Source organism: Nyctibius grandis, chromosome Z, assembly GCF_013368605.1.
Source record: "Nyctibius grandis isolate bNycGra1 chromosome Z, bNycGra1.pri, whole genome shotgun sequence".
NCBI classification, from domain to species: Eukaryota; Metazoa; Chordata; class Aves; order Nyctibiiformes; family Nyctibiidae; genus Nyctibius; species Nyctibius grandis.
Genome location: NC_090695.1, coordinates 45630201 through 45644554, shown reverse-complemented (window position 1 = coordinate 45644554; position 14354 = coordinate 45630201). Strand labels below are relative to the sequence as shown.

General features: G+C 37.3%; 1 protein-coding gene across 3 annotated transcripts in view; it reads left to right on the top strand.

Annotated features, from left to right (window-relative positions):
* LOC137675816 (transducin-like enhancer protein 1) overlaps positions 1-14354 on the top strand; it is a 78167-nt gene that overhangs the window by 38990 nt on the left and 24823 nt on the right. For 2 of the 3 annotated variants that reach the window (XM_068422040.1, XM_068422038.1), the window contains exons 7-9: positions 2619-2823; positions 3562-3578; positions 12675-12791. In XM_068422040.1, coding sequence (XP_068278141.1) covers positions 2619-2823; positions 3562-3578; positions 12675-12791 — 339 coding nt within the window. The remainder of the gene's footprint in view (positions 1-2618; positions 2824-3561; positions 3579-12674; positions 12792-14354) is intronic. The other variant, XM_068422041.1, reaches the window with a different exon arrangement.

The window sequence follows — 14354 nt, the reverse complement described above, 5'->3', positions numbered from 1 at the left end:
TTCCTGAAGAGATAGGGACAAGAATGGAAACAATTTATCTTCATTTCCCTGTTATGACCTTCCCATGCCTACACTGCAAATGAAGCTAATTTGAGCTCACTGTTGGAGAAGGGAGGAGGTTTTTCTCCGTGAAACCAATTTGGAAGGGATAAATCACTTTTTGTTCGTAGCCAATTGTACATCACAGCTAGGTAATCCAGTGTGATAGTGCAGCTGGGGACAAGTTAAACCAGTGCCATGAATGCAGTACAGTACTGCTGATGCCTGTTGTCCCATGGCTAGAGTGCTAGAGTCAGGGATGACTAAGATACCATGTCTCTGAGAGAGCCTGCCAAAACATGAGGTTATCTCCTGATTAGAGGAAACATGCTGGAAACTACTAAAGTCTTGATAAAGTCTGTGAGGAGACAGATGTCCTCTTGTTCTTTAGAGGCTGGATCAAAAAAAACAAAAAAAAACCCTTCAAAATCCCTGCAGTCCTGTCAGACTTCACAGTTCTCTTTACTGATACTGCTTCAGTTAAATAAAGTTTCACTAGCAATAGCTACTTGATTTTATAGAAGGTGGTCTAGTGCTTTAACTACTTCAAATAAACATAATTCTTAATACTTCGATCAAAATGGTTTTTTTTGAGTTGTAGACACATTAAAATAGAAGAAAAAGAACCACCTCTCTCTTACCTTGCTTTTTAAACATACTGAAAAGTTGGCAAGGATAGCAATCAGATGTATGTATTACAGTGAAGACTAGTGAAGCTTTTTATGCAGCACATGAAAAGAAATTCCTGATACATGATTTGAGAAGGATTTGGTAAATTTGTGGCTTTATAGAATTGACTAAAGGGATTGTAGTAAATTTTAAGATTTGTGTATCAAAAATAAGTAAATGATGGCTGCATTACAATTGGGACAGCAGAAAAGTAAAATATTAGCAGGTTGAGTCCAGAGTTCTTCGGTGTCAGTCAGTGGTGTCTACATAAATTTATAAACAGCTCAAGGCATGTCTTGTAATGGGGTTATGAGAAATAAAAGTGTAGGGGGGCAGTAGTTATCTAAATAGTAATAAAATAAGTCGTTCATATGCCAGTAAATGTAATGCAGGTATTGACAGTTTGTCTTGAAGAGTCTTGTGACTTATGGAAGCAGATGGAATATTTTTGGATTATTTTGAGTTGAGTTATTTTAGAGTAACTTGTGAAATATTGTGAGTTTTAGTCTAGGTGTGATTTCAGTAGCTGTCAGCAGTACTGTAACAATTTTGCCTGCTCTTAAAGGACCACTAGCATTCACCAGGTCAAACTCATGTCTAGCTGAGCTCATCATGTTGATATTTGCTTGTCTGTCTTCTCTTTGATCCCATGAATTGGGTGGTACTCTAGCTTTTTTCATGGTATCTACATTCAGCAGAGGGATGGTGAAACATGGCCAAGGTGGAGAGGTTTTTCGTGTCTTCTGTTCATATGCCCAACCACAAGGAAGCCAGGAAGAGGCAGAAAATCTGTTTACCTGTAGCAGACTAAAGGGGAGCCCTGACTAAGCTAAAGATGGTTTTGAAGCTTAATTTTCTAAATAAATCTGTGCTTAGCATTTTGGACAAAGTAAATGATTAGCTGGACTTGGAAAATATTAATAAAACCATAACATCTTTAACTAGAAAATATCTTAACATGTAAACTATGGGGAAGTCATTCCATTATAAGGACTGTATTTCTAAAATTGCTTACAGGTTATTTTGCCAGATTGGTTATAGGTTTGTATGTCCACTCATTATGATATTGATCTTGCAAGCTGCTTTTTAATTCATTAATACCATGTTTCGTCTTGGGAATTCCATGACCTTATTGATGCTATCTGGAATACCTGGATTTTAGGCTCAAAGTTGGTTCCTAAACACAGTGTTAGTTCATGAATTAATCATAGAATCATAGACTGGTTTGGGTTGGAAGGGACTCTAAAGTTCATCTAGTTCCAATGCCCCTGCCATGGGCAGAGACACTTTTCACTAGACCAGGGTTGCTCAAAGGCCCATGCAACCTGTATAATTTTTTTTTTTCAAAAAGCTTGGCTAGAATAAAATATAAATTTAACTACACTAAATATGAAATTGAGCAGTGTCTTTCAGGTTTTTTAATATTCAAAATAGAAACCTACTAACTGTTTCCAAACTGGGGGAAGGGAGGGGTGTGAGTTTAAATCAGTTTTGCCAGTGAAACTTGTTTTTTTTTTTCCCAGAGCAGTGATACTCCTTTCTGTAGAAAGGGAAAGGTATTTGGGCCTTCTGCTGCTGCTGTTTGTTTGTCACCAGTGACGCTGTGGTAGGCAGTAGGTGCCCAAAACAACCTACAGTAGTTGAACCTATTCCTTGGGCTGCAGAACAAATATCCAGCTAGCCTTTTGTGGTTTATGGGACATGACATGAGCAGAGCTGTCCTCAGACAGCATGATGTAATGCAGTCTGTATAGTGTGGTGGGACAAAGGGGAGAGGCTAGATTTAAAACAAACAAACATGAAAAAAATCTACTGTTGATTATCAATAATTAACAAAACTTCTCCATTCTCCTTCCCAAACTACGTGCTATGTGTTCTTCCTCTGGGGATGATGATACCACTGGGAACAGCAGCAGCAGCTGCAGGCTCAACATCTCTCCCATGGCCATGGACCTCCAGTGCCTATAACACCACATCCATCAGGACTTCAGCCTCCAGGAATCCCTCCACTCGGAAGCAGTGCTGGCCTTCTTGCCCTTTCTAGTGCTTTGGGTGGGCAGTCTCACTTGGCAATAAAAGATGACAAGAAGCATCACGATGCAGAACACCACAGAGGTGAGAGGCATGGCAGGCCTGATTAGGACATTGTCAAATTTGCGCATTGCTGCAAATTATGTGCATCTCTAAAGAATTCAAGTTATATAGAATGAGAAAAAAACTGTTGGCAAACTTAAAAATGTCTGCATATATACCACTGAAGCAAAATTCAGCTTGGAATTTTTCAGTATTTTAAAAGGGGATCTGTAGGTGTCACCTGCTCTGTAATTTGCAGGGCATTTTGGCATCCTGTTTAGTTGTAACGCCAGTGGCCTGCACCATATTGTGGAAAACTGTTAAACTGCGTAATGGGTATTTTTTTCAAAGAAAGTAATGTTGTTAAATGGGTGGGTGGGAAGGTAGGGGGAACGAGAAGTTAAATTTTGAAGTGAATGCGTTCAAACAAAAGATTTAGATAATTGCATCTGTTACTTTAGTTTCATAGGCTTAAATTCTCGTATGCAATTAAATATTGGGCAAAATTGCACTTGACTAATTTTTGAAAAGAAAATAATTTATTCTGTCATGAAATAAAACTAGGCTTTGTGTATGGTTAAACTGTAAGTCATGTTTACAAAATACTGTAATTTTCAGGAAATCACTGTATTAGGAATGTGCAATGACTTATATAAATAAAAGCCATTTTAAAACTGTTCGTGGCTTGTGTTCTAATTTTTTTCCCCCCTTTTTATTTCTGTTCTTGCCTCTGTGTCTGAACGGGCATGTCTGTGCATTTCTTGGTTGCTGCGGGAGCAGACAGAGAGCCGGGCACAGTAAGTACCAATATTCCTGCTAATGTTTCCCCTTCTACGTAATGTAATAATTAGATATTGCAGTTTGTCTGCTTTCTCTTCCTTTTAGACAGTTTCATGATTCTAGGCGTATGTGTTTTCTGTTAAGATATCTCTTGGTTTATGCACAACACCAACTCATTTGTTTGGAGGACTGTGTGAATCAGGTTTGTTTCTGAGCAGAATGATTTTGGGGAAGCTTGAACTTTAGTTTGCTTTTTGGGGGCGGGGAGAAGCTGCAAATCAAACAAAGCTGACTGCACCTTAAGGTATAGCATTATTAGTCAGAGTTAAGATTTTTCCTGTAGGATTTTCAGGAATTAGAGTTGCAGAACAGGTGAGAAATTCAAAATTCATGTGTCATTGACGGTGTTTGGCCCTAAGAGTTTCTTTAACTGAATCTGTTTAAGCCATACTAATGTCTTTACTGCTTAATTTGTGCTTCAGGCATAACTTCCACAGCAATACTTTTTTTTTCGCTTTAGACTTAAGCTGCAATAGAATTGGTCTAAGACAATCTTATCCGAAAACTAGCCAAAGAACTGCTTTGTTACAGCTTTTTATACCGTTGTGTTTTGAGTGATACTGCTATATTAATCTCTTGGAGAAGGGCATGTGCAACTTTCACATGATGTCAAGTAACAAAGCTGATTCTGCTTGTTGATGTCCTAGGTGAATTTGGGCTCTATTTTGTTTCTTTTTCTCAATTAGAAAAGACAAGAACTAGGAAGAGTTATTTGACAGATGTATTTACGGTACTAAAATTCTGATTTTTATTGCTGCTTTTAATACTAGGGCTTGGCAGTTATTTACTGTAAACTATCTGCATATCTTTTGCAGCAGTCTTTTTTTGTTTCTAGATTACTAAGCAAGAAGCATTCATTTCAGCTTGCTTAATGTTATTAATGACAGTGTAATAGTGGAAATCATTTTAAGCTGACTTTTCCTGAAGCCTCAAACTTATTCAGGACTTATTTCTTTGAGTGGGATGTATTTATTTGAGTGATGTCAGTCAAGTTCAGGATTCTCATCAACTTTTCTTAAGAGCTAAGGAAGGAGGTTTGCAGTATGCATACCTGTGCTTGCACACGTGCACATATGTGAGTGATGGCTTTGTGTTTTGTTTTGGTTGTTATGCTGCCTGTCTTTGCTCTCTTCCCATCCTTCCCTGTGCTGTCCATCATGTACTTTGATAAAGGCTGTTTGAGTTTAAAATCAGTACTTCACAGTTTTGTGAAATTCGGACTCTGAATTAGTCTTGCAGCTGAGAATAGTTCTTGCCTATGGAAAGACAACTGTCAAAAATTAAACCTGGCTTTTGTGTTGTGGGAGATTTGCAATATCACTTGCTTAGTTTACTATATATGTCAATTTTATTTAATTAAAGTACATAAAATTGTTACTGCAGTTACTTCTGTCTTCGTATGTGCTTGATTATTATCTGGCTCCATGATTGCTTGGTTATTATCTGTAGTAGGCTTTTTTATGTTGGGTTTACCACTAAGTAATCTTTAAACAATCTGAGGCTTTATTTCATTAAAGAACTTTGCCGTATGGATATTTTGAGTTCAGGTTACTACACTGTGGTGGCCGTAGGTTGTTTTTGGTCCCAGTGGAGAATAATACTTCATAATTAAATTAAACTTTAATAGATGGATACAGGTAAACTTAAACTTGAACTTAAAACTGTTTAAATACAGTGTTGCATTAGAATCTTGACTTAATAGTAAATCATATCTTCAGTGAAAGAATCATAATTCAAGTGATAGTCAAGTTCAAATCTGTGGCTAAAATGATCATCTGGGAATGATTTGCTCTTTGAACTTCTCTAATTCTCTTGTATTTTAGTGGATTTCTTTTAATCTACATATATTTTTAAGGAGAATGTAAAATTGCTCACAAGTACACAAGTCACAGCAGCAGGTCTGTTTAATTATTACATGTGGTTTCAACTGAGCAGTAGGTTCTTATTTTGTAAATTACTGTAACATCTGGGCCACCAAGATAAGATCAATTTGATTTTTGGAGTAACATTTTAGGTGTAATGGTGCTGCCAGAAATCCTGCCAAAGGCTTGCTTTTGTCATCCAAGACACCAAAACCCAAGCTGTCTCTTAATTACCTAAAATAACCATGGTATTTGGTGTTACTGTGCAGTTGTAGAGTATGATTTCCATCAAATATGCCTAGTGCGACCTTCCAGTATAATCAGTAGAAGCTGGCAGCTTTAAATGTGTGAGTTTGAAAGATTAAAATTTAGCACTTGCCTGTTTGGTTTTAAATTGAGGGTTTTTTTAACATATCTTTGAGTTAAAATGTATTGTAGCATATTACTTGAGCATATACATTTTTAAATGAGATCTGGTTTTATTTTTTTTTTTAAAGTCTCCTTAGGCAAATAAGCAGTCACGAGCTTTTATCTATTGTGTATTTAGAAATACTTCATAATGCAGTGAGATTCACAGAATCACAGAATCACACAGAATGTTAGGGATTGGAAGGGACCTCGAAAGATCATCTAGTCCAATCCCCCTGCCGGAGCAGGATTACCTAGATCATGTCACACAGGAACACGTCCAGGCGGGTTTTGAATGTCTCCAGAGAAGGAGACTCCACAACCTCTCTGGGCAGCCTGTTCCAGTGTTCAGTCACCCTCACCGTAAAGAAGTTTTTCCTCTTGTTTATGTGGAACCTCCTGTGTTCCATCTTGCACCCATTGCCCCTTGTCTTGTCAATGGATGTCACTGAGAAGAGCCTGGCTCCATCCTCATGGCACTTGCCCTTTACATATTTATAAACATTAATGAGGTCACCCCTCAGTCTCCTGCAAGCTAAAGAGACCCAGCTCCCTCAGCCTCTCCTCATAAGGGAGATGTTCCACCCCCTTAATCGTCTTCGTGGCTCTGCAAATATTCATTTATATGTGAAGGAATATAAAGATGTAGTGAAGTCGTTACTCTTGATTGTGATCAGTGTCCATTTTACCTACTTTTCGCTATATCTAAATAGCAAGGGCTACATTTTTCTTTTTTATATTACTTAAAGTTTCAGGAAGTAAAAAGAAAGGAAGTTCTTTGTAAATGCATGTTTGTGAAATATATAACGTTTGTTAGTAATAATAGTATACTTCATACATGAACTGCTAAAATTATTTGGTCAAAATTAAATTATAGGACTACATGGATAATCGCACGTGGGTTTTGGCTGCATGTAGCTCTAACCACCCAAAACTGGGTCATGTTATTTTGGGAATGCAGGCATTCCTACTATTGTGACACAGACTGGCTGCAGGTGATGAAGCCAGACAAAAAACTTCGATGTCCACATTTTTTTCTCTAGGGAACATATTGGCAACATTTTTCAAACTCATCTTAGGTGTTCATTTATCACATGTCTTCCCACTGTTCTAGTATCCTGTTTGGACAGCATAGAAATGCAAATGTTCTGAAACGCTCTGTTGTATCAGTAATAATTTGTAGACAATGAAATCTGACTTCATTATGTGCTTGGGATTTACATTAGGTTGGTGTTTATCTTTTATCCTCATGAAAAACACTGAGCTTGTTTTCTAAGACTTAGGGAGTACTCATAAATTTTCCAAGAAATTTTTTGACCTTCAGTGTTAAGCATAAATGTTGCTGTTGTTTTGTAAAGCAAATGCTCTTTTCTTACAGCACAAAAATATTGTATCTTTAGCTCTCTGTCCTATTCTTCCCCTCCCAGTTTTGGAGGAAGGGGGTATGCAGAATTGAATGCTACTTTTTCATTGATATTATATGCAAGCTGGTTTTGGTTTGTGTTCTAATTCTTTTAATTGGCGGGGGGGCAGGGATTATAAAAGGAGTTATATGAAAATGTAGGGTACTCTTCAGTGTAGCACATATATGCTTCTTGGTCTTTGTGAAGAAAGTATTATTTTCCATTATATAGCTTGTAGTCAAAAAACTTGAATTTCTTTAAACAGTTATATCTTTTATTTTTATTGGCTCTGTCAACTTAAAAATAAGTCAAATCTTACAGTCTTTATGGATGCAGACCACAAATCGTGGTTCAGCAGGATTTGCTCACACAGAAGAGCTGTGGGATGCTGCGTTGCAGTCTAGATTGTAGCTGATACAGAGCAGCATGAGTCTGATGACGAAGGACATTAGGGGGGTCTGATAAAATTTTTATGTCTACCCTGATTCTGATAAACATTAGCTAGCAAATACTGAAATCAACAGAAGCCTTATGGTCTGTTAATGTCTCTTGATTATTGAATCAATGTGGAGAGTGATTCAAATCCATTTAGGCTTCTAGATTTCCTTGTTCCTAATATGAACATACTAGTCTAAATATAACTTAAAATGATGGGCGAAAAGAGAGCAAATCAGTAGCTTTCCATCACTGGTAATTTAAAACAAAACCTACTGACTTCTCAGAAGTTTCTCAGAAAGGGTCATTTTCTTCTCAGAAAGGGTCATTAGACATTGGAACAGGCTGCCCAGGGAGGTGGTGGAGTCACCATCTCTGGATGTGTTTAAGAAAAGACTGGACATGGCACTTAGTGCCATGGTCTAGTTGACATGTGGTATCAGGGCAATGGTTGGACTCGATGATCCCTGAGGTCTCTTCCAACCTGATTGATTCTGTGATTCTGTGACTTTGAGTCAACTTTTGCGTTGTTGACATGTGTGTTTGCAAGAAGCATGTTCAACAAATAGAAGGTTGAATTTCAAGTGATGCTTGAGTTGAATAACCTTAAGTGCAATCTTCTTGTGCCTTGCTGGGGGATGGTTAAGCTCTAGTCTCTCTTCCAATGTCTACTATATTCCTACCAGTGAGTCCTGACAACGAGCAGTGGGACTGCTGAGCAACTGATGTTTTGGTTGTAGATGTTAGACTTAATCCTGTTTTGCGTAGTCAACAAGGGATTGCATTTGTTCCTGTCTACACATGGATATCTGTAGATAGCACTTGTGTGTGGTGCAGCAGTACAGGTCCAGTGTAGCGGTAAAATAAACACAGTGGCCCTGCTTGGTGATACGGGCAAGCGCAAGTTGTCAGCTGTAAGAACTGGCTGTAATGGCAGGTGGGTGCAGTTGATTTGGATGTACAGCGAGTCAGTGAATGGCAAGCACAGAGCAAGCGTGTGTGTGTGTGTGCGCACGTCTTTTGGGGAAAGGGGAGTGGGAGGGATAAGTAGCCCAGTACTAGAGAATATCTTGATTGGGAGCAGGTGTAGTTAAACCATGAGCACAGATGTGACGTAAATACTATTTAATTGCTGTAATGATCAGCATAAAGTTAATTATCAGTTCTGTATGTTCTAGTGAGTTGTCTGTGCTGTATTATAACTGGGACTAAATGAGGTACTGTGGGCTCTCAGCCTCTACTTCTGGCACACATACTTGTGGTTTGGAAGTAGTTCCTGTGGGGAATGGCATGGCAGTCGAGGAAGTGCATTTGAATAATGTGCGTTAGATTCCTAATAGGGAACCTGCCTTCTCTCTGTGTCTCTCTGCATCATGACTAGGTTTTCATTTGACATTTGCTGCTGGTGGTTTCAGTGTTTAACTTCTGCTGGCAGCAAAGTTGCTTTAGGATCCCAAGTTGCTTGTTGTACAGCCCTCATGCAGTCTGGTAACTGACAGGAAGCAGTGCTACATCAGGCTTTTTTTCTTCTTTCGGAACTTATTTGAAGAAAAGGGATTCATGTGAATAAATTCTGAATTACCGGAAGAAAAAGAAAACATTTACATAAAATTGATTTTGACCATTTGTTCTGATCTGAGATTCATGATTTACAGATGTTGCATTGGTAATCCCTAATAAACTGAACTCCTAGTATGAAAGCAAGGATTATCTTCAATTATGCGTGTTAGTCTGTTGAAATTAAGACAAAGCAAAAACTGGTGTCATGCAGTTTCTCTTTAGGAAATCAGCTAGGCATGTATGTATCTTTTTGCCCTTTTTTGTACAAACTGATTATTATTGAAGATCAATCCCAACTGAAAATTTCTATAGCATTATTAAAAAAAGAAATAAATATTATAGTTAATATAAAAATGCTTGTCCTGCTTTTGAAAATAAGTCAGATGTTAGTAGGCCTGATAGGAGAACTAAACAGATTTTTTTTTTTTTTTTTTTAAAGAGAAGATAAGGAGAACTCTTATCATTGTGAAGCTGTTGCTGCTGTCTCTTAGCTGGCCCTATGCTTGATAGTGAGCATACACCAAATATAAACTCTGCCAGAGCTGAAATGAGGAAAGGTGGCTTTTAGCAGGCCGTCCTCACTGTTCTCTGAACCTTAACTTTATGTTGGTAAGAGATATCAATAGCCCAAGGCTTATATGATCATCTCTTTCCCAGTTCTTGTTTGTATTTTCATTTATTTCCTTTGTTACTTTAATGTTCTGGATCTACCACATGCACTACTAAAAAAGATGCATATTTTCATATTGTTGAATGAAATCTTACAAAATTGGTCGTTTGAATTATGGTAGTAAGTTACAGTAGCAAGCTGTTTTTTCATCCAAAGTTATACTTCACCTGATCTTAGTCACAATTGTCTGAACTTCCTTGTACTCCTAAGGGAACAAAACAGTACCTTTTTAATTATTGAGTTTACTGGTAAATTTTGCCAGAGTAACAGCACGATCTTATTTGCAACTGCCAGGATAGCGATTGTGAAATAAGCTGCTCTACAACAGCTGCTAGCGTGGATGCTCTGATTCCAGAGAACAGTGCTTTAAATGAATGTGGTTAAGTTAGGGAAAGGCAGTGTAAACATGACCTTAGGGGAGATGTTTTGCAGAATAGGCTAGTGAGGACTGTAGATTATTTTTATAATTATATGTTTGTGTGATAAGTAAGCCATCAGTGTTTTGAGGAAAAAATCAAATCTAATAATCTTTGTTTGGCATTTTAGGGCACAGTGGGAAGTAGTTATACCTAGGAGTTCCTAAGTATGTGTCACAGTATTGAAATTCTACAAGACAAACTGTACAGAATATTGTCAGCGTTGTCTAGGTAGATTGTAGGTTAAACCAGACAAAAATATCAGCCCTTGTAGTTACACATATTTGATGCCAAAATTTGCAAGCTGTTCCCTGCACTTCTGTGTAGTAACTTCAAATAGCAGGGTTGCTGAATTTTTCCCAGCTGCTGCCCCTTTGCCATCTTTCCGGTACTGACGCTTAATTTTGGCAATTTAAAATGAGAAACTGAGTTTATTCCCTTTGCTACATTTACCTTCATTGTTTTATTCTAAGCTCTTCACTAGTCAAATAGATTTTTTAAAATTATTTTTGTTAAGGGAAATATCTCTTAATTGAAAGACTTTCATCCTTAAGAAAAGACTTTTACAGTACTCAAATCTGTAGTCAAGTTTGGATTGACAGCTTTCTTCTTAAGATGTTTCTACTGCTACAGACACGATGGATTCAATAATAAAATGTTGAAGATGGGCCTTAATGTTTTTCAAACCAGTGAATCCCTGAGTTTATGTGCATCTGGGAGGAGATGTGGGGTTAAATTCAGGCTGTTTGTCAAGGCAATTAGTTCAGTGATCCAATGAGCCCACCTTTTAGCTGCAAAACATTGCAGTAAAGACATTATTTTGAGCTTCTTTGTACTGAATTTCATTAGACACTCCTATATGCTTTATGTAAGCCCCTTGGCATTTGTTTAGCTTGAATGGTCATGAATAAAAGAGCTTAGAGTTGGCTTTAAAGTGCAGCTTCTGAAGTAGGAAAAAGAGGATTCAGATTGCCTTATGTAACGTTTTGTTTTCCTTCTCCCTGGGACTAAACATTAATGTCTGAGCAAAACTACTGTGGCGTCCCCGGGTTTTAAAGGGAAAGCCATTCAGTGGCTCTTAGTATGTTTATGATATATAAAGAAGTAAATGTCTCTGGCTCTTGGGCAGAGCTAAGTGTTTCCTTTTAGGGCTTACACTTATATCATAGTATATATGTCGGTATTAAGCTTTTCTCTTGTGAGAGATACATATATGCGTGTAAATACGTATTTACTAATATATTTATATGAGCATATATATATTTATGTAAGCATGTACTTGGCTTTTAGGAACTAGGCTTACCAGGTCTTTGTGAAAGGAGATTTTTTTCTCAACTCATTCAGTATTGTTCACAGCATTAACACATCACTGAACAAATTGCCCTCTTGCATATGCTAATCCTGCACTTAAAAGAACTCATTGTAACACGTTTTAATGCTTTAGCTGGAAGGGAGATGGAGATGGGAATCGCAGGCATGTCAAATTGTCATGTGACTGAAAAATGTCTAAAATGCCTTTCTTTTTGGGTCAACAGTTTGTGCTTAGCATAACTTAGCATGAATGAAAGCAGTCCATGTAGTTTGAGGAAAAGATTAGTCTTTGCTTTTGTCTTTTGTGTGTGTATATTGGCCTCAGTTTTTCAGATCAAGTCTGATTAAACAACACTTTAGCCTTAATTTCACACTAGTAGTGAATGTTATGCTGGAAGTAAAAATATTTGGTCTTTGTTTGCAATACATTTGTTGAAGGCATCCAATTGGAGTTTACTGCAGCTGACAAACGATTACCATATTTGGTAAATATTTGTTATTTTAATAGTTAAAGGCAAGTTGCCATATATCCATACCTGCAGGCATAGACATAGCAAAGCCTTATTTATTTATTTATTATAGTCTAGAAGTGACCAATCAATCAGATTATATTTAGTAAGTCTCTTCTGTTATATGGGATCTATATAGTGAAAAAATAAATTAAAAAATCATTGTTACATGCTCATGAATAAATAGCAAGCCTGCTTCTCCTAAACAATAAATTCAGTTGAATTAATTAGTTAAATAGATGGTGACTGACAAGTGAACTAAACTTTTGATAAGTTGAACAATGAAAAGCCAAGCTGCTTAGAATGCGTGAAGCTGTGTACATGTTTGCCTGCAGGACTTTGAGCTGAACTAAATGGAATGAAAGACTGTGTAGATACCACATTTCTAAAGCATCTATTACATCCAGTTTGAGTTTTTAAGCATATATGAAGGAATCTTGTAAGGAATTTTTGATTGACCTTGTTTTTTGTCTTTACAGAGTAATTCTCTGTTGGTCCCTGACAGTCTGCGAAGCACAGATAAACGCAGGAATGGCCCTGAATATACCAATGACATCAAAAAGAGAAAGGTGGATGATAAGGATTCCAGCCATTATGTAAGCAAATCTGTGTCAAAGAAATGATTAATTTATTTGCACATATTATGCTTGTATGAGGAGTAAAAGAGCTGTGAAGAACAAGGCAATGTGTTTCCTATGGCTGGTGTAGTACATGAATATATGTGCCAGAGAGACCATTATTCATGTTGTGGGAAGAGTAGTGACTCAATAGTTTAGGCTATTGTCAAGTAATACTCCTCAACAGGGAATAACGAGCCAGAAGTAGCTGTTTGGGATTCACAAGTGTTCTGGGACATTTCTCAGGGTTGAGCAAGAGATCATTTCTGGACTACTCTAAAATCTGCAGGTTTGTTTGAAATGGAGGATTTTGTTGATTTGGGGGGGGTTAATTACATTTTTCTAATACTAACTATTACCAGGTTGAGTAATAATTACCATTGCAAATTGCATGTATTATGAGGCTGTACCAACTTTCTAAAGTTTACTTTTGATTGATATGGCAGTTTCAGCAGAAAGCAAATTGAAATACAAAAAGTTCACAGTTTGTGTTCTGCATTTTTTTACTAGCTTGCTTGTTGCTTGGTTTCTACGAGATGCTTCAGTACAACAGTGTGGCATAGGTGAACCTCAAAAGGCTCACGTAAGCTTTCATCTTCAAGTCTAAATGCGCAGCCAAATCACAGGATGATACTTGAACGGGCTTTAGAGACAAAAACTGGTGTGAAAGAGTACTGAAAAGCAGAACTTAAATCTAACAGAAGATGTTATTCTTTGACATAGCAATAATGTGGTAAATTGTCTGGTTTGTATGAATCGCATCACTAATTACTTCCTGGTTACTGAAACCAAACAGAAAATCAGGTGCCACTTTTATTTCCTCGGTATTTGATAGGGTAATTTCTCTCTACTTGGACACAGAATATCGCTGAGCAGCTACTGGATTTTCCTGGAGCAACTGACAGTAGACGGGGTATTTTCCCCTTTCTGGACATTGTGGTGTTGTAGTACTGTTAGAGTTTTGCAAGTTGTATTTCTACCACTTTCTAATAATCTTGTTTTGATTACAGAAGGGTTTGGCAAACTTCCCCATGTTACTCCCTCAACTTTGAGGGTTTGGTGTTCTATGGGTATTTTTCATTTTAAATACCTGAAGATTAAGCATTCTTAAGAACTGAGCAAAACAAAGATATTTGTAAGTGCCAGATTTATTCTAATCTGGAAGATCTTTCTTTTTAAAGGTTCCCTGATTCTGCAAACACAGAGCTGCTGATTTCAAGCCCATTTTAGATGAAACCCTTGTAGGTACAAGGAAGTACTGCTTTTGTCAGAAGGAAGATAAAGGAGTAGTTGGAATTGTTGCTTTTGGAAATAAGATGCAAAATGCAGGTTGTTTGTTTTTTTTTTCTTTTTGACTTCTATTTTTCATGTTAGGACCTGTATAATTTCAACCTGTGGGTTTGTTAGTGAGGAGAATCTTGTGATACTAATCGTAGCTGTAGGAGATGCCTTTGATAGTCCCAGTAAATTTCTGTTTCTCAAGATGACAAAGTCAGTGGAGTTCACTTAATCATTGCTTGGCAGCTATTTTTGCCCTCCTCA